This window comes from Nerophis ophidion, linkage group LG03 (genome assembly GCF_033978795.1).
Source record: "Nerophis ophidion isolate RoL-2023_Sa linkage group LG03, RoL_Noph_v1.0, whole genome shotgun sequence".
Classification (NCBI taxonomy): Eukaryota; Metazoa; Chordata; class Actinopteri; order Syngnathiformes; family Syngnathidae; genus Nerophis; species Nerophis ophidion.
The window spans coordinates 33,072,980-33,096,977 of NC_084613.1; the positions used below are offsets into that span (position 1 = coordinate 33,072,980).

Sequence of the window (23,998 nt, forward strand, 5' to 3'; positions counted from 1 at the left end):
ATGAAGCTGTAGCCAGACGACTGGCCATTCGTATTCGCATACCGGGTGAGGGACGCAGCGACCCGGTGGCTCCAGCCCAACGGACAGGATCCGAAGATGCTGGAGGCCATCATCCTGGGCCGATTTCTGGACGCCATCCCGACCAGGACCTCAGCTTGGGTGAGGTACCACAGCCCCCTGGATGTCAAAGCGGCAGTGTGGCTCGCTGAGGAACACCTGTCGGTTCAGCGGGAGGGAACCCCGAGGAGGGCCGCGGGACACACCTCAGCGCCCCTCCGTCGACTCTCGCCCCACGATATGGGGGGGGGGGGGGGGGGGGGACAAAGGCCCACGGTCATGATGAACAGGCACACAGAAACATACACATACACACACACCACAAAGGGGGAGACAGAGGGATATAACCGAAGTGCTGTTTACATGTTGCAGGGTACCAGCGCTGCAGAGAGGGGGCTTCCCTCGCAGAGGGCACCTTAACTGCCAGGGCCGGTTTGTTGGGGGTGCGGACAGCCCGGTCACGTGCGCCGGGAGTGTTCCATGATGGAGGTGGGGCAGGTGATGCGGGTTGTCGGGCCTCCAGCACCCGCCCCCGATCTGGGGGAGACGTACTATGTCCCGGTAAGGGTACAAGGGAGTACCTACCGGGCGATGGTGGATTCGGGCTGTAAGCAGTCCCTGATCCACCAAAACCTGGTTCGGCCCGGGGTTTTGAGGCAGGCAACACGGGTGAAAATTAGGTGTATTCATGGGGGCGTGCATGAATACCCTATTGTCCCAGTAGAAATTGTATATGGCAAACAAAAGCATAGAGTCAAAGTTGCCGTAAGCGCACAACTCAGAATCAGAATCAGACAAACTTTATTAATCCCCAAGGGTAAAATACAATTTTCAACACAATCCCATTCAAGATCACACAAACATTACAGGGAGACAGAACAGGATCGCTGACGGGTCTGCCAACTTACGGCGCCCCTTACAAAAAAGGTGAGATACAGGTAATCGCACCCCGTAATTTCAGGGACGAATTGGCCGGGGTTTAACCTCTTAATGACGCAATGTGTGGGGGTGCGGCTTCATCCGGAAGTGCCGAGCGGGAACCGGCGGGGGCTTCGCGGGAGGCCCCCCCGGCTCTGCGATGGCCACCTATGGAGGACTTTCCCCTCGAGCAGTCCCGTGATGAAACCTTGCGCGAGGCCTGGGACCAGGTCGACTTTATTGAGGGACAGCTGGCGTGCCCGAGGAAAGCGCGGGCATTCCCACATTTTTCAGTGATTAGGGATAGACTGTACCGAGTGGGCCGTGACACGCAAACCGGGGAGGGGTGCACCCAGTTGTTGGTGCCAAAACAGCGCACATTAACCCAATGGCTGGACAATTGGGGTATGACAAAACAATCGGGTCATGGGCCGATTCTATTGGCCAGGCCTCCGGGCAGATGTGCGCTGGTGGTGCGCAGCCTGCCCGGACCATTACGCCCACTGCTGCTCATAGATGTTCCATTTGAGAGAATTGGCATGGACCTCATCGGACTATTTCACCCGAGTACACAGGGATATTGCTTTATTTTAGTCCTGGTGGATTACGCAACGCGGTATCCCGAGGCAGTGCCTATGCGCTCTATCCCCGCCAAAAGTGTTGCGCAAGCACTGTTTCAGGTCATCTCCCGAGTTGGAATCCCGAAAGAGATTCTGACTGACCGGGGCACGTCCTTAATGTCGCGCACCATAAAAGAACTGTTCGGATTATTGGGGATAAAAGCGATCCGCACCAGCGTGTACCATCCACAAACGTATGGACTGGTGGAGAGGTTGAATAAAACGCTGAAAACAATGATCCGTACGTTTATGCACGAGGACAAACAGAATTGGGATAAATTATTGGATGCGGAGGTGGACAAAACAGCGGCGATCGCCGCCTGTCCATCTCCCAAGACAAAAAAAGAGGTTAGGCAGTTCCTGGGGCTAGCGGGATACTACCTCCAGTTCATTCCTCGATTTGCGGACTTGACTGGCCCATTGACTGACCTCACCCGAAAGGGTGCCCCTGAACTGGTCCAGTGGACGGAGCAGTGCCAGCAGGGATTTGATAAGGTAAAGAAAGCACTCTGTGAAGAGCCGGTTCTGCACATGTCTAACTTTGAGATCCCTTTCTGTCTGCAGGCGGACGCGTAGAGTCGGGGACTGGGGGCGGTACTTCCCCAGCAGGTGGGGGGCGTCGACTGCCCCGTATTGTATCTCAGCCGGAAGCTCTCGGACCGGGAGGCGAGGTACAGCATGGTGGAAAGGGAGTGCCTTGCCATCCGGTGGGCTGTCGGGGCCCTCCGCTACTACCTGTTGGGGCGCGCCTTCAGTCTCAACTCGGACCACAAACCCCTCCAGTGGCTCCACCGCATGAAGGACACCAACGCAAGGATTACCCGGTCGTACCTTGCACTGCAGTCCTACAACTTCCGGGTGGTCCACAGGTCAGGTTCTCAGATGGCCGTGGCCGACTTTCTCTCTCAACCCTCTACAGAGGGGACGGGGGAAGTGGACGCGGCCAGACGACTGCCCAACCTGAAGCGGGCGGTGGAGGTATGTGGAGAGGGTCGTGGTCTACGCGTTCCCTGCGGGCGGGGCGTGTGCAGGGGCCGGCCATGAAGCAGCAGACAGGTAAGCAGATACCTCAGCTGGAACAAGTTATCTAATCACCTTTTCCTTTATCAGCAGCGTTGGAGATTATGACGGGGTTGGCCGCAGGAGGGTGAGACTGACAGACGGAGGAGAGAAACCAAAAACCGACAAACTTTGTGATTGAGCTGAAAAGCTAAAGACATTGTGAAACCTTGTATGAAGTGTGGTGACATTAAAGCAAGTGTAACCACTGCGCCAGAGTGTGGTGTGTGCTTGACGCAGGAGAGGATCTGGGTCGGAGACCTTCCACAGTATACTTTTGACCCAGCAAATTTGGTCACATTTTCAGTAGACCCATAGTAAATTCATAAAAGAACCAAACTTCATATATGTTTTTTGTGACCAACAACTATGTGCTTCAATCCCTCTATCACAAAAAAAATAAGTGAGTTGTAAAAAGTATTGAAAAGTCAATACAGCCATGACATTATATTCTTTAGTGTATGCAAACTTTTGATTGCGAGTAAATATATATATATATATATATATATATATATATATATATATATATATATAAGTATGTGTGTGTGTATATATATATATATATATATATATATATACATACACATATATATATATATATACACATATACACACACACACATATACGACTGTAAACACATCAAAACATCAGTAAAACACTTACAGTATATCTAGAAAAACTGGTCATTTTCTGCTGTACAAAGCAGGCTAAAACCAACTATTTGTCATCTGTTCCTCTCTCTCTCTCTCTATCTCTCTCTCTCTCTTACGCCTACAGATGCACTCATTATAGACTCAGCCACTGTTGCGTTTATGGCAACACAAAAAGTCAGACAACTCCAGCACCTCACAAATTGTAAATGCCGTGTCTTTACATGACTCCTCGGACAGATGTGTGCTTATTCTACTGTCATTTATTAAGAATGGTACTGAATGGATATTAATCATGAAATGCTGTTAATAAAATACAGAAATGCTAATAAAAATGTATTCCACAGACCGGAAGTTATAAGAATGTACACTTCATCCCACGTTTACATCATAAGAGGATATTAATGTGATCTCTGAAAGGGGTACAAACTATTTCCAAAGCAGGACCCCCACCCAGATATACAATACTACTACATAGTTCATGCAAGACAATCATTTTTTGTTATTTTCATTGTAAGTGGCCCAAATCACTGATATTAGAAAGTAATCTCATTAAAAAGACTGCTGTCGTTTGATTATAATAATGAGACATTTTACTTGTTATTAAGTCAGGTTTGGTACAGGTGTGATGGTGGTATGCTTACATTTGCTCCACCGAACACTCGGGAAATGTTTGCATTTGCTCACACACATGAACAATTAAAAGGGAACATGTCTCAAACTATCTGCCAGAATCCGAAAAGACGATGTACGGCTAACTCTGTTCACTTTCAACATCTGTCGCTCGCCCTTGTTCTCCCACGCTTCCAATAAATGCCATCTGGCTTCTGAACAGGAAAGTTCCGAGATCGACATTGTGGGGCACGGCGCCAGACATCCTTTGCAGTCGCTTGAGGATGTGAGCGGGGACGCGGAACGGCTTTCGGAAGGAGCATCGAGCTAAGGTCAAGAAGATGTGCGATCTACGGCGTGGCACGGAGAGACAGGGCGGGTTTGAATCCCGCTTCAGCTATGCCGGTCGCTGCTGGCGTGTCTTTGGGCAAGACACGTCGCCCGTGTTGTGGATTTCCCACTTACCAAATCCGACACGAGTGCTACATATTATAGTTGCGATAACATACAAATATAACGTTGGGGAAACTAGGTCGCCCGGCTGGCCTGGGAACGCCTCTGGAAATCTGGGCTTCCCTGCTTAGGGGCGGTATAGCTCGATTGGTAGAGTGGCCGTGCCAGCAACTTAAAGGTTCCAGGTTCGATCCCCGCTTCCGCCATACTAGTTACTGCCGTTGTGTCCTTGGGCAAGACACTTTACCCAACTGCTCCCAGTGCCACCCACACTGGTTTAAATGTAACTTACATATCGGGTTTCACTATGTAATACGCTTTGAGTCACTAGAGCAGGGGTGTCAAACTCATTTTAGCTAAGGGGCCACCTGGAGGAAAATCTATTCCCAAGTGGGCCGGAACGGTAAAATCATGGCAGATAACTTAAAAATAGAGACAACTCCAGGTTGTTTTCTTTGTTTTACTTTGGCAAAAAATAGAACAAGCACATTCTGAAAATTTACAAATCACGGATAATCCTCTGGACAAAACGCTTCCAGTTTGTTGAAAATTCTGAGGCAATTGGTGCAGTTTGAGAAACAAAATGAGCATAGACTTTGTCTCAGTGTATCTACAAAGCCATGATTAAACTTTAAGTCAGAGCCTTTCTGGGACTGAAGGTAAAAACTATTCAAAAGGGTTAAGTTCACTTTTCTCGTGTTTGACAGAGACATTTTGGGGCAACGAGGGTATCAAATGACGATGTGTTCGAAACAAATGACATAAAACGGAAGATTTTAAGTTTCATGTGGGTCGAGGAGAAGGAGCCACAGTCCCCCTTTATTGTATACTTCTTGCTTGGCCCCGCTATAAACCGTGCTTGCCTAACAGAATTGCTATTGTAACATCCAGTGGACACGTTTAAAACAGCAGTTTATTTCGTTAAAAAAAAAAAAAAGAAGCTTTTTAATATTTGGCAAATTCCTCACGCGGGGGGGGGGGGGTTAAACCCTGTTCACGGGCCTGATCCGGCCCGCGGGCCATACGTTTGACACCCCTGCACTAGAGGAAAGCGCTATATAAAAATAATTAACTTCATTTTCACTTCACTTCACTTCACTTAGGCTGCTGCCTTGCCTTCGCAACCTGACCTCGGATAAGCGGAGGAAGATGGATGGACACAAATATAACCAGGCATGTGATTTGAACTTAACGAGAAAGACTGTAAATAAAATGTTGTCGAACAGTTTTAGAACAACATTTCTCAACTAGCTATTGCAAGGAATTTAGGGATTTTACTATCTACGGTCCGTAAAATCATCAAAAGGTTCAGAGAATCTGGAGAAATCACTGCACGTAAGCGATGATATTATGGACCTTTGATCCCTCAGGCGGTACTGCATCAAAAAACCGACATCAGTGTGTAAAGGATATCACCACCTGGGCTCAGGAACACTTCATAAAACCACGGTCAGTAACTACAGTTTGTTGCTAAATCTGTAAGTGCAAGTTAAAACTCTACTATAAAAAAAGCAAAACCCATTTATCAACAACACTAAGGAACGCTGCTGGCTTTGCTGGGCCCGAGCTCATCTAAAATGGACTGATGCTAAGTGGAAAGTGTTCTGTGGTCTGACAAGTCCACATTTAAAATTATATTTGGAAACTGTGGACGTGGTGTCCTCCGGAACAAAGAGGAAAATAACCATCCGGATTGTTATAGGCGCAAAGTTCAAAAGCCAGCTTCTGTGATGGAATGGAGGTGTATTAGTGCCAAAGGCATGGGTAACTTACACATCTGTGAAGGCACCATTAATGCTGAATGGTCCATACAGGTATTGGAGCAATATATGTTGTCATCCAACTAACGTTTTCATGGACGGCCCTTATTTCAGCAAGACAAGTGTTACAACAGCGTGGCTTCGTAAAAAAGGTATGTGGGTACTTTCCCGGCTCGCCTGCAGTCCAGACCTGTCTCCCATCAAAAATGTGTGGCGTATTATGAAGCGTAAAATACGACAGCGTAGACCCTGGACTGTTGAACGACTAAAGCTCTACATAAAACAAGAATGAGAAATAATTCCACTTTCAAAGCTTCAACAATTAGTTTCCTCAGTTCCCAAACGTTTATTGAGTGTTGTTAACAGAAAAGTTGATGTAACACAGTGGTGAACATGCCCTTTCCCAAATACTTTGGCACATGTTGCAGCCAGGAAAATCAAAAGTTAATTGCAAAAAAAATTAAGTTTATGAGTTTGAACATCAAATATTTTGTCTTTGTAGTGCATTCAACTGAATATGGGTTGAAAGGATTTGCAAATCGTTGTATTCCGTTTTTATTTACATCCAAAACAATTTCCCAACTCATATGGAAACGGGGGTTGTACATTTATATCATTAACATTTCTAGTTTTGTAGTGAGTGTGAATGTTGTCTATCTGTGTTGGCCCTGCGATGATGTGGCAACTTGTCCGGGGTGTACTCCGCCTTCCACCCATGTGCAGCTGAGGTAGGCTCCAGCACCCCTCGTGACGAGCGGTAGAAAATGGATGGATGAATGGATGTATTATTTCAATGTATTACTGTACTTTCAGTTTTCTATTTTTCCAACAAAATGAAAGCATTTTCTTCAGCTACTCATGACGTTTCGCATCTTGTATTGGGGGGTGACTGATGGTTACTTACCTGTCGCTGGCCACCACCGAGTGTCCGAAGCGGTTGACATCGTGGTAAAGCTCCGGTCGGGGCAGCAGAATCCAGTCGTCACACGCTGAAGGAAAAGAGGGGGGAAAAAAAATTAAATATTGTTTTTCTTCATTCTTTGCGACATTTGAACAAAATAGTGAAATCATCTCCTGAAAATCTCAACTTTCTCTTTCATCCATGAGAAAGAGAAGACTCCATCCAAAGCTACACACTGCTATCTGGTGACACAGACTGGTACTGCAAGGTGCAAAGTCACAGCACTTTCAATTGAATGTGGAGCTCTAATTCCCTCCAGCTCTTTAAGGAGGAGCAATTAGGCCTCGAGCCTAACGATCAGACAATTAGCCAGTTTAGGAGGACGAGCCTGCCAGGTGGGCCTCCATGACAAGGGGTGAGATGAAGAATGGAGGAGGTGTGACGGAATTCAGCGTGACGATGACGACCCAGCCCCCAAAGTAATGACCCGTACAGCACATGAATTGTGACTTCAACTGACACTTCTCGGACACAAACGCCTCCTTTTTGGCCAATTATTTAGGGGGAAAAAGGCAAAAATTATAGAGAGATACTCATTTAACGATCTATTATTGTCTTACCTGTTCCTAATATTTAGGCTCAAAATATTGGATTCAAGATACATGTTTAATAACAGGGTTCTTTCATTTTAAAATGGCTGATATTACTAAGTTCAGCCAAACCAACAGAGATTTAAAAAATTTGCAAAAATGAAGGGAATGGAAAAAAAAAAATGTTCACATAAATATTACACTTCAATTACCGGTTAAAACCCACATTTGCTTTTTACATTCTCAATTCAATAAATTATTCAGTCAGACAGCCATACAAAAAATATACATTTAAGTATTGGCATAATTAATTTCAACATATTTCAGACCTCGAGGAGGTCAAATTTAAGCATTTTTGACACAAAATATTAATTTTAAGCACTTTAGTTGAAATTCAACCAGATTTCAAGCATTACAGAGGTGAAATTGAAGGATTTTTGACAAAAAACTACAATTATTAATACATAATGAATACAATGAGTTTGAAGCACGTATGTTGAAATTCAGGCATATTTCAGACCTTGGAAAGAACAATTGAAGCATTTTGACACTAAAAATATATGACTGTTGAAAAATACATACAAATAATGTTGAGCACTTTAGTTGAAATTCAAGCATCTTTCAAGCCTTAGAGGTGAAATTGAAACATTTTTGACTAAAGAAAAATATATAAAAATGAGAAATGTATACAATTTATTTCAAGCATCTTTGTTGAAATTCAAGCATATTCCAGGCCTTGGAGAGGTGAAATTTAAGCATTTTTGAAGCAAAAAATATACTAATAAATACAATTAATTTTGAATACTTTAGTTGAAATTTAAGCCTTGGAAAGGTAAAATATAAGCATTTTTAAAAAAAATATAACAATAGTTATAAATGTTATTCATTTTGAGCACTTTGGTTGAAATTTGGGATATTTCATGCCTTGAAAAGGTCTAATTGAAGCATTTTTGACACAAAAAAATAATATTGATAAAAATTAATTAATACAATTAATTTAGAGCACTTTAGTTAAAATCAAGCATATTTCAGCCGTTTAAGAGGTGAAATTAAAGCATTTTTTGACAAAAAAATATATTAAATATTGATCAATATTAATGAAATAATAAATTTGGAAAACTTTCGTTGAAATCAAAACATATTTCCGGCCTTAAAGGTAAATTTTAAGCATTTTTTTCAATATAACAATTGATACATATTGATAAATACAATTCATTTTGAGCACCTTAGTTGAAATTCAAGCATAATTCGGGCCTTAAAGAGGTAAAACTTTAAGCATTTCTGACAAAAAAATGTATTAATATTTAAAAATATTAATGAAAGAATTTGTATTCAAAGCACATTAGTTGAAATTCAAACATGTTTCAGACCTTAGATGGGTAGAAGTATTTTTCACACAAAATAAAATTGATATTAAAATGTTTTAATAAATAAAATTAATTTTGAGCACTTTAGTTGAAATTCAAACACATTTCAGGACTTAAGAGAGGGGAAATTTAAGCATTTTTCACAAGAATATATATTAATAATGATAAATATGAATGAATACAAATAATTTCTAGAACTTATTGGATTTCAGACATATTTTAGACACTGGGGAGGTAAAAATGTAAGCATTTTTGACACAAAATATTAATTTCAAGCACTTTAGTTAAAATTCAAGCATATTTCAAGCCTTAGAAATGTGGAATGAAAGCATTTTTTGACCCAAAGAATCATTATTAATACATATTAGTGAATAAAATTAATTTAAAGCATGTTGGTATTTCAGACCATGGAAAGGAAAATTGAAGCATTGACACAAATTTTTTTATAATAATAATAAGTAATAATATATATATATATATATATATATATATATATATATATATATATATATATATATATATATATATATATATATATATGTATATATAGATATAGATAGTATGACTGTTGACAAATAACACAAAAATAATTTTGAGCCCTTTAGTTGAAATTCAAGCATGTTTCAGACCTTAGACGGGTGAAATTGAAGCATTTTTTACACAAAATAAAATTTATATTGAATGTTTTAATTAATACAGTTAATTTCAAGCACTTTCGTTGAAACATTTTTTGACACACAAAATACTAGACATAACTTCAAGCACTCCATACCTTGGAGATGCAAAATAGGAGCGTACCTATTGAAGTGACCACGAGTGTGTGGTCGGACATAAAACGTCGGCCATGTTAAATGTAGTGCGGCACTGACCGAGGCTGTAGGCCAGGAAGTCCGAGGAGAAGCACTTGGCGCCGTGACTCATGGACGTGTCGTTGTGCGTGTTGCCTCCAAACACCAGCATGGCGCCGCTCACGATCACAGCCGTGTGGAGGTAGCGGAAGAAGCCGCTGTCCCTCAGGATGGTCCTGCACTCGCCAAACACTGACTATTATGGTCTGGAAGAAGGCCACCCCCCGCCTCAGCCTTCCCTCACCACTTCCGGGTGTCCACATCCAGCTTGTAGAGGTCTCCCGCCAGGCCGTACTTGTTGGCGCTGAAGGCCTTGTAGCCTCCGTGGACGTAGATGGCTCTGGTGGACGCGTCCAACACGCTGCTGTGTCCGTAGCCCCCCTGGATCAGCGCCCCCTCCGTGGTCGCCACACTCCATGTGTTCTTGTCTGCACAGACAGCAGACCGTGTCAAGGGTTACAGGGTCAGACCAAGGCCACTGCCAAACCTTTAAAACCACTTCAAGTGTGAACACATTTAGGGAGCAGGACGTCACTTCCTGTTCTATGGTTATCATCACATATTACTGATTATTGTTCGAACTTTGAGTTTTGTTTTTTGTAATTGCATTTTCCATTTGCACCTTAATTGCATTGACAGTTTAGTTAAAAACACATTTATTTATAATTTAGTTGATTTATTTTAGCACACAATAATTGTATGTAAATATTTTTTTCCATCAGTTATTTATGAGTTCCTTCTTGTGCAGTATATTTGGTTAGTACTTCATTTTCTAACCAGCCTGACCTAAGCCTAAGGTTTATGTTTTAAATAAGTAATCTTTTTGATCAACACATGCTTTCATATCGTTTGACAAGATTGTAAACTTTAAGTTAGATTATTTTTTCATATAATGTTTTTATTATTTAGTCCAACACAATAATAATACAATTCCAAAACCAAACAACATTCAGAATAGGAATCAACAGAGGAATTGAGAGGACTCACAAACATGACACAAAACAATCCAAAAATGAATAATATCAACAACAATATCAATATTAATATTAATTATTATTAATATTAATTTGGAGTTTTGATTTACTTTTGTGGTGAGTTTTTTCTATGGAACATTTTGGTGAGACAATAAATCATGTTTCACTCGGAAGGTTCCATGGTTGTTCAGCTAGCAGGCTACTTCCTGTGGACAAGATCAACTAGAAGATAGACTCTGCAAAGAGAAAAAAAAAAAAAACTTTGGACGAGTGTTTTATTTTCCTGTATTGAAACACTGTTCAAAGCGAGTGTAAGGTGGCCAAATATAATAAATACCCTGTAAATTCCGGACTATAAGCTGATACTTTTTTCTTATACTTCGAACCCTGTGACTTATAAAACGTGGCGGTTAATTTATGGATTTCTTCCGCTAATGCCCATAATGTTTTCTGTTCAATGGTTTGCATTAAACCCAAGCAAAGGATTAAAATGGTGCGTTTTTGTTTGTGCTATGGGGCCATCTTTTGGACCAGTTCGCTCACTGCAGGTATTACAGGTTGAAAATGTGTTTCCTTTTTAAATGCCTTACAAAGGAAGTATAACCATCCATATAGCGTTCTGCTCGAAAAAATTCTTAATTTTTATAGCTCCGAACAATGTTTGTAAGTTTCAAAGTTTATTTACAACAATTCTTACTTATTAAACCGTGATGTCTGTAGGAGTGTTTTCATGCATGTGCTGTTGTAATGTCAAGAAGCCAGTGTCGTTAGCATTAGCTAATATGCTAACACGTTTAGGAGTGCTTGTTAGTATTATGAACTTACAATGGCATTATTTTTGAACAGTTTCAGTTCACAAATTTCTCAGTAAATTCACCAAAATGTCGCCGTGGAGTTATTGAGTCTGTTTAGTTGATTGGAAAGCTAGGTTGCGCAGCTAGTGGGTCCATGACTATGACTTCTGTTTTGTTTGAACAGCCGTTTTACTGCTGCATTACAGTCAGAGTTTTATGTAAATGGACATTTACAAAACATGTCTGTGTAAATAATTAATTTCACAACGTATATATCCGCAGTTTATAATCCGGTGCGGCTAATATACGGAAACATGTTTTTTTCTTCGGAAAATTTAGTGGGTGTGGCTTCTATCCCGATCCGCTTTATAGTCAGGAAAATACGGTGCTTGTTAAATAAAAGCGCTGCCTTGTTTTTAATGAATACTTGGCCTACTACGCTACTGTTTTTTAAAATTGGTCAATAGGGTGGTACTATGAGAGCGAAATGGTTTTCTGAGGTGGGACTTGAGAACCACTGCTCCAAACCATTAATTTAAAGGTCATTTTACACATGTACAAAAGGTCCATAATCTCAGAAAATATAAGGAAAAATGTGATTTTAATGTATTGTTGGTGTTTGACAACTTACTGATGTTGTACTCCTGCACCAGGCTCATGTACCCGTAAAGAGGACAGTGTCCGAAGAGCACAAGCATCACGGTGGCCTCCCCATCTTGCTGGGGCGGGATCACGTGAGCTGAGTGTCCCACCACGGCATACTGATCCTTGCTGCGGGGGCTCAAAAGAACCCACGTTTGGTTCTGGACATGAAAAACCCACAGCTGGCTGGACACGTTTCCAGTGGAATCGATTTTGCCTCCGTACATGTAGATCTTACCCTGCGGAAAATGCGGGGTGCCTCGTGTTAAAAAAGCAAAATAAATCACGAAATACATTAAAAACTGTTCTTTCAACAAAAAAACATTCAAAAAAATAAGAAAAAAGGACAAGATCAATAGATGAAAAGGTAAATGTGATATAATCAATCATGCAAATGTCTTGTTAGACACAATTAGACATTATTTCCCAGGAGGAGTTTTTATTTTGGGTCACTTCATTAAATATATGTGATTTATTTTTTTTACTTCTGGTGTCATCTTTAAAGTGTCTTAATGTCATCACTGACATTGAATGTAATTCATTTTTTAAACTAGGGCCCACGGTCAAAGTAGAAGGATGCGCAGCATTTAGTTATTAGACCCAATGCAAACAACCTTCTCTCGTCATGGTGCGAAAAACATTTTTTTCAAAAACATCCAATACAAAACATTAACAGACATGGTCACACGTAACACAACGTCCTTAATTAACTTTGTGCACATTATAAAAACCTCCCATGCACCATAGAAATAAAAAAAAATTACACCCATTCAATTACAAAGCATGATGTGAAATATGACACACTTATCCATGTTTGCAGCATTTTAGCTGCTTGATATATCTGATTGATTACAAAACTTAAAGGTGGTAGTCACAAACTGTTAATATCCAATTTAATTGATTATATACCAATCATGTTTTTATTGTTTTTATTTATATATATAACACGTGTGCATATATATATATATATATATATATATATATATATATATATACAGCGCATATTTTTCGGATTACAAATCGCTGCGACCCCAAAAGGGAATAAGCGGTAGAAAATGGATGGATGGATGTTTTTTTCATAGTTTGGCCAGGGGTGCTACATACTGTATACTCCGGAGCAACTTAAGTGTGAAATTATTAACACATTACCGTAAAATATCAATATTATTTATCTCATTGGCGGAAGAGACGAAGAAAATGTCAGCAATTGTCACACACACGTTAACCAATAAGACTTCGGCAGGGGGGGGTCATGGCAGAAGTGCATTGTGGGTCATGGGATGCTAACTGCTACATGCTATATGCTACTGCCATAGCTATTAAATTGGATCATTTCAACGTTGGCGGTAACTTAGAAAAATGAGAAGGACTGAACAAAAATGGCACCGAAAAGGAAATCATGTACTGCAGATTACAAGCTGGACGTAGTGAAATATGCAGCAGAAAACGACAAGAGGCAGCGGCGCATACCTTTGGAGTTGGCAGAATTGTTCAGAAGCGACATCGAGGAAAATTTCATCGGATTTATCGTTTGGGAGTGACAGATTGTTTGGTAAACGTATAGCATGTTCTATTAGTTATAGGTATTTGAATAACTCTTGCCATAATATGTTATGTTAACACACCAGGCACCTTCTCCGTTTGTTATTTATGAGTCATATAACGTACACTTATTCAGCCTGTTGTTCACTATTCTTTATCTATTTTAAATTGCCTTTCAAATGTCTATTCTTGGTGTTGGATTTTATCAAATAAATTTCCCCCAAAAATGCAACTTACACTCCAGTGCCACGTATATATGTTTTTTTTCCTTCTTTAAATTCATTTTCGGCCGGTACGACGTATCCAGGAATTCACATTGTAGGAATTTTGAAGAATTTATTTGCAAATTATGGTGGAAAATAAGTATTTGGTCACTTCAAACAAGGAAGATCTGTGGCTCTCACAGACCTGGAACTTCTTCTTTAAGAAGCTCTTCTGTCCTCCACTCGTTACCTGTATTAATGGAACCTGTTTGAACTTATTATCTGTATAAAAGACACCTGTCCACAGCCTCAAACGGTCAGACTCCAAACTCCACTATGGCCAAGACCAAAGAGCTGTCGAAGAACACCAGGAAAATAATTGTAGACCTGCACCAGACTGGGCTTCACGGTGGCAGAGGGGTTAGTGCGTCTGCCTCACAATACGAAGGTCCTGCAGTCCTCGGGATCTTCCTGTGTGGAGTTTGCATGTTCTCCCCGTGAATGCGTGGGTTCCCTCCGGGTACTCCGGCTTCCTCCCACTTCCAAAGACATGCACCTGGGGATAGGTTGATTGGCAACACTAAATTGGCCCTAGTGTGTGAATGTGTGTGTGAATGTAGTCTGTCTATCTGTGTTGGCCCTGCGATGAGGTGGCGACTTGTCCAGGGTGTACCCCGCCTTCCGCCCGATTGTAGCTGAGATAGGCGCCAGCGCCCCCCGCGACCCCAAAAGGGAATAAGCGGTAGGAAATGGATGGATGCACCAGACTGGGAAGAGTGAATCTACAATAGGCAAGCAGCTTGGTGTGAAAAAAATCAACTGTGGGAGCAATTATCAGAAAACGGAAGACATACAAGACCACTGATAATCTCCCTCGATCTGGGGCTCCACGCAAGATCTAATCCCGTGGGGTCAAAAGGATCATAAGAACGGTGAGCAAAAATCCCAAAACCACACGGGGGCACCTGGTGAATGACCTGCAGAGAGCTAGGACCAAAGTAACAAAGGTTACCATCAGTAACACACTGCGCCGACAGGGAATCAAATCTTGCAGTGCCAGATGTGTCCCTCTGCTTAAGCTAGTACATTTCCAGGCCAATCTGAAGTTTGCCAGAGAGCACATGGATGATACAGCAGGAAAATGTCATGTGGTCAGATGAAACCAAAATAGAACTTTTTGGTATAAACTCGTCGTGTTTGGAGGAAGAAGGATACTGAGTTGCATCCCAATAACACCATACCTACTGTGAAGCATGGGGGTGGAAATATCATGATCTGGGGCTGTTTTTCTGCTAAGGGGACAGGACGACTGATCCGTGTTAAGGAAAGAATGAATGGGGCCATGTATCGTGAGATTTTGAGCCAAAACTTCCTTCCATCAGTGAGAGCTTTGAAGATGAAACGTGGCTGGGTCTTCCAGCATGACAATGATCCCAAACACACCGCCCGGGCAACGAAGGAGTGGCTCCGTAAGAAGCATTTGAAAGTCCTGGAGTGGCCTAACCAGTCTCCAGACCTCAACCCCATAGAAAATCTGTGGAGGGAGTTGAAAGTCTGTGTTGCTCGGCGACAGCCCCAAAACATCACTGCTCTCGAGAAGATCTGCATAGAGGAATGGGACAAAATACCACCTACTGTGTGTGCAAACCTGGTAAAGACCTATAGTAATCGTTTGACCTCTGTTATTGCCAACAAAGGTTATATTACAAAGTATTGAGTTTAATTTTTGTTATTGACCAAATACTTATTTTCCACCATGATTTACAAATACATTATTTAAAATTCCTACAATGTGAATTCCTCGATTTTTTTTTTCACATTCTGTCCCTCGCAGTTGAAATGTAGCTATGATGAAAATTACAGACCTCTGTCATTATTTTAAGTGGGAGAACTTGCACAATCGGTGGCTAACTAAATATACCGTACACAGTATATCTACACATGTACATATATACACACATATACATACAAACACACATTTACATTTCTACATATACATATATACATATATATATATACACATTCAGTATATACAACACACATACATACATACTGTACATACATACATACATACGACACATATATACAACACACATACGTATATAGACACATATATATACATATACATATATACACATACAGTACATATGTACATTACACACACATACATACATACATATTAGGGCTGGGCGATATAAAGAGATAGTAAGATATAATATATTGATGTATTTATAAACAAGATATGAATCAAGAAAGTATCGTAATTTTTTTCACGTTAAATTGACCACATGCCGCCTATTTTTTGTGTTCCTTGTTCTCCCCCGAACACTCCTCCCCTTCCTCCTACCAAGATGTGCTTGTCGTCTCTCACCCACAGCACTGACCCACAACAACAACACACAAGTAAATATGGAGTCTGACTGTGCCACCAGCAGTGTGCCAGTGACTAATTAGTAAGTAAAATGCCAACTGCTGCATACTTGCCAACAACTATGGTTTTCCTGTATAGAGTATGGTTTTTGATAATCCATTACGGTTTACAACTACAGGGGTAAAAAATACTGTTTTCGAATAAAAAATAATTAACTTAAAGATCGAAGCTATGTAGCTTAACTACCGTATTTTTCGGACTATAAGTCGCGTTTTTTTGTAGTTTGGCCGGGGATGAGACTTGGCCAAACTATAAAAAAAAAAAAAATGTATTTTTATTTTATTTTTATTTTTTGGGGGGTTTGACCTAGTCTCACCCCCCCGCTGGACTGTGGAGAAGACTGCGACTTATAGTCCGAACAATACGGTACATTTCCCAGTAGCCAAAGTAGACTGTTTTAAAATAAAGAATGATAAATAAAGTGGCGTGCATCTGCCTCACAATACGAAGGTCCTGAGTAGGCCTGGGTTCAATCTCGGGATCTTTCTGTGTGGAGTTTGCATGTTCTCCCCGTGAACGCGTGGGTTCCCTTCGGGTACTCCAGCTTCCTCCCACCTCCAAAAACATGTACCTGGGGATAGGTTGATTGGCAACACTAAATTGGCCCTAGTGTGTGAATGTGAGTGTGAATGTTGTCTGTCTGTCAGTGTTCGCCCTGTAATGAGGTGGCGACTTGTCCAGGGTGTACGCCGCCTTCCGCCCGTATGCAGCTGAGATAGGCTCCAGCGACCCCAAAAAAGGGACAAACGGTAGAAAATGAATGGATGGAATAAAATGGCTTACAGGGCACATACAAGTCAGTTTTTGATTACATTAAAAGCACTAAAATTGAAGGGTCTGGTCAACATTTGGACACCACAATTTATGCATAGCACAAACAATAACAAGTTACCAGTGTATATTCAAGAATTGTTTCAAAAACTGTGTTAATAATATCCGAAAGAAAGAAATGTTTAAAAAAATAATAATTGTGAGAACGAGTGCAAAGCAGTGTTGTGTGTCTTTTGTTGGAATTAAAGTATGAAATAAATTGGACCAAGAGTAAAGACTGGGAACCTTTAAATCAATTGAAAATTACTTATCAATTATTTAAAAAAAAATGTTGAGAATGGATTCTAAGGATGTAAAATTAACATGTTGGAATTTTTTTTTATTTATTATTATTATGTGATTAATGGAAAACAAAAACATTTACAATTACCGGTACATACGTAAGGTGTTGGCAGTTATTTTTTCTGTTTCAATTTTGTAAATACACGAGGATAGGAGTAATAAGGTTTAGCTTCTGCCCAGTCTATTTCAGACTATATGTATATTGAAGAATGTCTTCTCTTTATCCATCAAAATGTCTGAATAAAAATGAAAGTTGAACTAAGAATTTTAGAAGCAACTGAATTGTGCTTCTAAAAGACAAACGTCCAGCAATTCCGTAATATTTCTGGGGCATATCTTAGAAAAAGTGGGGCAAACAGGAAAAGGAGAAGGAAATAAAGCGCCAACTGCCCGTACATTTAATGGGAAAGATCTGTAATAAATAATTTGTACTGTGCACACGACAGAGAAGACTTCTCTGATCTTTGTCTGCTAACAGGCCTCCATGATAAAAAGTACTGCTTTATTGACACGTGGAAAAAGAAAAAAAGTCTATAGCGCTTGCTGTGAAAAGGTGAGAAGGTCGGACCTCATCTTCCAGAGTCATAATATTAATAAGAAGAAAAATTTGGCATTTTATTTTCCTGCAACCTTCCAAGTGCCCTCAATATTCTTTAGAATACCAAATAGGGAAACTACATTTTTCAAATCTTTGGTTACTAAAGGAACTTAATATGCCACAAGCCCATCCATCCATCCATTTTCTACCGCTTATTCCCTTGTGCCTTTTCTTCAAAATTAAGAGTGGTAGAGTATACAGTATGATTTTATATTCTGTTTCATCTAAATACAACCAAGCATACACCTGTTACAAAACTGAAGGGCATATACAAAACCAAAAAACATGAACACAAACTTATTATCAACGGATACATCTAAAGTGAATCTACAGAATTAACCGTTTAAAGTAAAAAAAAAATAATTCAATAATACATTACTTATTTTTAACACTTCTATGAAAAGGACCCTCAAAGGTCCAAGGGTCTTATACTGTTGTTTTTCATCTAAAACGGTCAACGCTCATACAATTATTATGAATCAAAATCAATGTTGTTGTAAATTATTGACCTATATAAGGCTACAAGTACTGCACGTCCATCATTTGACGTATTAGTTTCTGGAGGGAAAGAAAACATTGCCCAATTTTTGTTTATGCCATATAAAAAGGGTCCAAAGGTTTTAGGTTTTGTTTTTTTTTGGTTTATTTAAACAGTCAATGCTCAATAGGTTATTACCAATCAAAATCAAAATTGTTGTGAATTATTGACCTATTTAAGGCTCAAATTACTGCAAATCAAATATTTGACGTCTTAGTTTCTTGAGGGAAAACTTTGCACAATTTTTGTTTGTGCCATAAAAAAAATTGTTTTCTTTGACAAAAAGGGTATAAAACATACAAAAACATTAAAAATAACAAAAAATTGCATACTTTTTGTTCATGCTATACAAAAATTTGGGTTTTCTTTAACAAAAAAGGTGTATAAGATACAAAAACATAAAAAATAACAAAAACGCATAGATTTGAAGTTTATCTACAGATTTAAGCACTGAAAGGGAAAAAAAAAAAAAATATATATATATATATATATATATATATATATATATATATATCCATCCATTTTCTACCGCTTATTCCCTTTTGGGGTCGCGGGGGGCGCTGGCGCCTATCTCAGCTACAATCAGGCGGAAGGCGGGGTACATCCTGGACAAGTCGCCACCTCATCGCAAGGCATATATATATATATATATATATATATATATATTGTAGCTGAGATAGGCGCCAGCGCCCCCCGCGACCCCAAAAGGGAATAAGCGGTAGAAAATGGATATATATATATATATATATATATATATATATATATATATATATATATATATATATATATATATATATATATATATATATATATATATATATATATATATATATATATATATATATATACATACATACATATATTAGTACTTACTTTTAGCATTTTCTTGAGTGGGACCCTCAAGGGTCCAAGGGTTTTATAATGCAGTTTTTTTTTTTTTTGTTTTTTATTTAAAATGGTAAATGCTCAAACTATTATCAATCAAAACCAATGTTGCTGGGAATTATTGAACTATTTAAGGCTCCAATTACTTCAGATTAAATATTTGATTTTAGAATTTTTGGGGGCGGAAATACTGCATAGTGTGTGTTTTTACCATCCATCCATCCATATATCATCTTCCGCTTATCCGAGGTTGGGTCGCGGGGGCAGCAGCCTAAGCAGGGAAGCCCAGACTTCCCTCTCCCCAGCCACTTCGTGTAGCTCTTCCCGGGGGATCCCCAGGCGTTCCCAGGCCAGCCAGGAGACCAGTGGCCTCCTACCGGTTGGACGTGCCCTAAACACCTCCCTGGGGAGGCGTTCGGGTGGCATCCTGACCAGATAGCCGAGCCACCTCATCTGGCTCCTCTCGATGTGGAGGAGCAGCGGCTTTACTTTGAGTTCCTCCCGGATGTGTTTTTACCATGAAAAACAATTTTGACAAACGGGGAATAATATATATGTACGTATACATACATACATACGTGTGTGTATACATACATACATATGTGCGCTTGTGTGTATATGTATATATATATATATATATATATATATATACATATATATATATATATACATACATATATTAATCATGATAAATCATTTCCTCTTCTCGCTTGATTGGAATTTTTTCATTGTACCAACATGGCACATTTGTGCTATAGAGCCATGTTTTGGACGAGTTTGCTCACTTCAAATGCAGCTGTTTAGACTGAGCCTTGAACCGGAAGTAGAAGTGCAATTCCGTCTTCTAGCCATCCATAGCGTTTTTACTTGTATAGATTCTTCATTCATCACTCCAAGCAACGTTTGTAAGTTTTACAATGTAACTAAAACAATTCTTACTGTAGGAGTGTTTTCATGCATTTTGTACCTGTTATCGTAATGTAATGAGTCTAGCGTTGTTCGCATTAGCTCACATGCTAACCTGTTTACGAGTCTGTGTTAGTATTATAACCTTACAATGGCATTCTTTTTGTATTGTTTCAGTTTCATAAATTCACCCAAATGTCACTGTGGCGTCATTAAGTCTTTTTCACTGATTCCTAGCTTCCACAGCTAGTGGGTCCATGACGATGAATTCTGTTTTGTTTGATCCTCCGTTTTACTGCAGTGTTAAAGACACCTGTTTGGAAACAACTAAGCTTTGTAAATAAACACCTACAGACCATTACTGTGTAAATAACTAATTTCAAAACGTATATATATCTGCGGTTAATAGTTTGGTGCGGCTAATAAAAGGGAAAGTATAATTTTTCCCTAACATTTAGTGGGTGTGGCTTATATCTCGGTGCACGCTATAGTCCGTAAAATATGATAACTCTATTACCATCTACATACTAGATAATATATCCTGATACTACCCAAAAGGCTGCAATATACATCGCGATATGGATTTTAGGCCGTATTGCCTATCCCTAATTTCAACAATTTTTTTGGGTAAAATGTACATTGAGGCTAGAAAGTGTGTTTTCAATCCGATTAATCAAACAAATTAATAAATAGATTACTCTTGGACTAAAATGATCGATAGCTACAGCCCTGGACAAGTACGTACGTACCTCATGGAGAGCCAAAGAGTGTCCATATCGCGGCGTGACCGTGTTGACAGAGGGGTCAAGGGTCATCCAGGTTTTGCTGCTTAGGTTGTACCTTAACCATGGCGGAGAAGACAAGTCAGACATCACTGATAGGAAAGCCCTCCCGGTACGACTGACGAGTTGACTCACGCTTTGACCACGTGGTAGTCGGAGGCGTTGAAGACGTAGCCTCCGATGACCCACATGACGTCCTGCTCCACCACCGCCTTGTGGGACGCCCTGGCGAGGCCGGGATCGCTAAACGCCTCGCGGCTCCAGAAGGCCGAATCGGCAGGGACAGAGACGGAGCAGTCTGGACCTGACGGTCAATAATGATAAGCAGGAAAATACGTGAGCCAAGATTAGTTATGTAGTATTTTCATCATGAAGAACTCCACAATGTGAAGCCGTACAAATGTATCTTTGTGTGCACAATTACTATATTTTAATGTTCTTCTGTTAAATTGACAAAACATTTATTTAACTAACCACAGAGTCTCCTAAATTTGCCGCGTGTTTGGTTTGCAAAAGAAAATTGCAAGGGTCTCTCCATTTTTGAAAAAAAAAAAAATTGTTTTTAACAGCTATAAGTAGTCAATTGTGTTCATCAGGCGCTTTTCAAAGACAGATATCACAAAGCATTGGTGAATTAAAACGACAATTAAAACAACAGCGGCAAAATCATAAAAAAGTGGATTACAAAAAAAATGTAAGTCCATAAAGTAAAAGTTGGACTAAAGAGCAAAGTCTTCTAATGTTTTTAGACGGGTTTTAAAATGAGTTTTTGGGATCTTTAGCAGACTTTAGCATGTAGGCAAGACAAATCAGTAGCCGTGTGTACATGGTAGGGTTGTACAGTATAGCGGTACTGGTATGGTAGGGCGGTACTAACGAATCAAAAATGGTACTATACTCTGTTTGAAAAGTACCGGTTCCCCTTTTTTTAACGGGCCTGACGGCGCATCGTCACGTCGTGACATTGCTGGTTTTACGAGCAAAGGAGCATGTTCAGCAGCGCGCACACACAGAGTACTTACAAGCAGACACAGTGTTTTGACAAAAGGGAGAAAAACTAAAGATGAAGGTGAAGTTATAACACTGAAACACCCCCAGGGAGAGGTGCTTTAAGACATTGCTAGCTAGCTAGCAGCAATCCCCCATACGCAGTCGGCAGTGTTTTAGCTACAGTTGTGATCAAAATTATTCAACCCCCACACAATTTTGGTGTTTTAGCAAGTTGGACATTTATTCCGTATTTTGTTTATAGTCATATTAAATAAAGATGCTAAGCGGTAGAAAATGGATGGGATGGATAAATAAAGATGCATTAAATAGACAAATGCAACTTGAATTATAACATTATATTTTGTAAAATACCAAACAGTGTCATTTCTCTTACTATCTCATTGACAAAATTATTCAACCCCTTTAAGATCATAACTCTTAAGAACAGAATTTGAATAAGGTATTTTCAATCAGGTGTTAAAAACACCTGTAGATGTGATTAGAACCATAAAGAGCAACAATTACAGTGATTGAAAAAGACTGTGACGCTCAGCTTCTTGTAGACGGTCAATGGTGTATTTGCAACATGGTGAAGTCCAGGGAGTGGTCAAAGCAGTCAAGAGATGAAGTAATTTCTCTTCATAAGAAAGGATATGGATACAATAAAATAGCAAAGACATTACACATTCCAAGAGACACAGTTGGGAGCATAATTCGCAAGTTTAAAGCTAATGGCACAGTGGAAACACTACCTGGGCGTGGTAGAAAGAGGATGCTGTGTGCAACTGCTGTCCGGTATTTGAAGCGTACAGTGGTGAAAAACCTCCGGGTAACAGCTGAGGAACTACAACAGGACATTGCAGAGGGGGGAACACAGGTTTCGTCCCAGACAATAAGGCGCGCACTACGAGATGAAGGCCTCCATGCCAGAACTCCCAGGCGCACCCCACTTCTGACGACCAGGCACAAGAAAAATAGACTCCGGTATGCCAAAAATAATCTGGACAAACCCCAAAGGTTTTGGGAAACTGTTCTATGGACTGATGAGACAAAACTGGAACTCTCTGGGCTTATGAATCAATGTTATGTCTGGAGGAGAAAAAATGAAGCTTACAAAGAGAAGAACACCTTTCCTACTGTTAAGCATGGTGGGGGGTCAATCATGCTCTGGGGCTGTTTCTCTGCCTCAGGTACCGGGAATCTCCAGCGCATTCAAGGCATTATGAATTCTATTTCCTACCAGGATATATTAGCTGCAAATGTCAGGAAGTCAGTGACGAAGCTGAGGCTTGGGAGACGTTGGACCTTCCAACAGGACAACGATCCCAAGCATACCTCCAAATCAACATCAGAGTGGTTGCAGAAGAAGGGCTGGAAAACTCTGGAGTGGCCTTCACAGTCGCCAGACCTAAATCCTATAGAAAACCTGTGGTGGGACTTGAAGAAGGCAGTTGCAGCACGCAAGCCCAGGAATTTGAATGAACTGGAGGCCTTTGCCCAAGAGGAATGGGCTAAAATACCTGTAGATCGATACAAGAAGCTTGCGTCCGGGTATGTATCACGTTTGAAGGATGTAATTACTGCCAAAGACTGTTCTACTAAGTACTAAAGATGCATGTAACTAGGGGGTTGAATAATTTTGTCAATAAGATATTAAGAAAAATGTCCTTTATTGGTATTTTGGAAAATACAGTGTTACAATTTAAGTTGCATTTGTCTATTTGACACAGCTTTATTTGATATGACTATAAACAAAATACGGAA

General features: G+C 40.2%; 1 protein-coding gene across 1 annotated transcript in view; it reads right to left on the reverse strand.

The window, feature by feature from the left end:
- atrn (attractin) overlaps window positions 1-23,998 on the reverse strand; it is a 192,178-nt gene that overhangs the window by 145,230 nt on the left and 22,950 nt on the right. The window contains exons 6-11 of the mRNA XM_061894846.1: window positions 21,380-21,548; window positions 21,212-21,302; window positions 12,236-12,485; window positions 10,081-10,264; window positions 9,858-10,012; window positions 7,035-7,119 (exon numbers count right to left, since the gene is read on the reverse strand). Of these exons, the coding sequence (XP_061750830.1) occupies window positions 7,035-7,119; window positions 9,858-10,012; window positions 10,081-10,264; window positions 12,236-12,485; window positions 21,212-21,302; window positions 21,380-21,548 (934 nt within the window). The remainder of the gene's footprint in view (window positions 1-7,034; window positions 7,120-9,857; window positions 10,013-10,080; window positions 10,265-12,235; window positions 12,486-21,211; window positions 21,303-21,379; window positions 21,549-23,998) is intronic.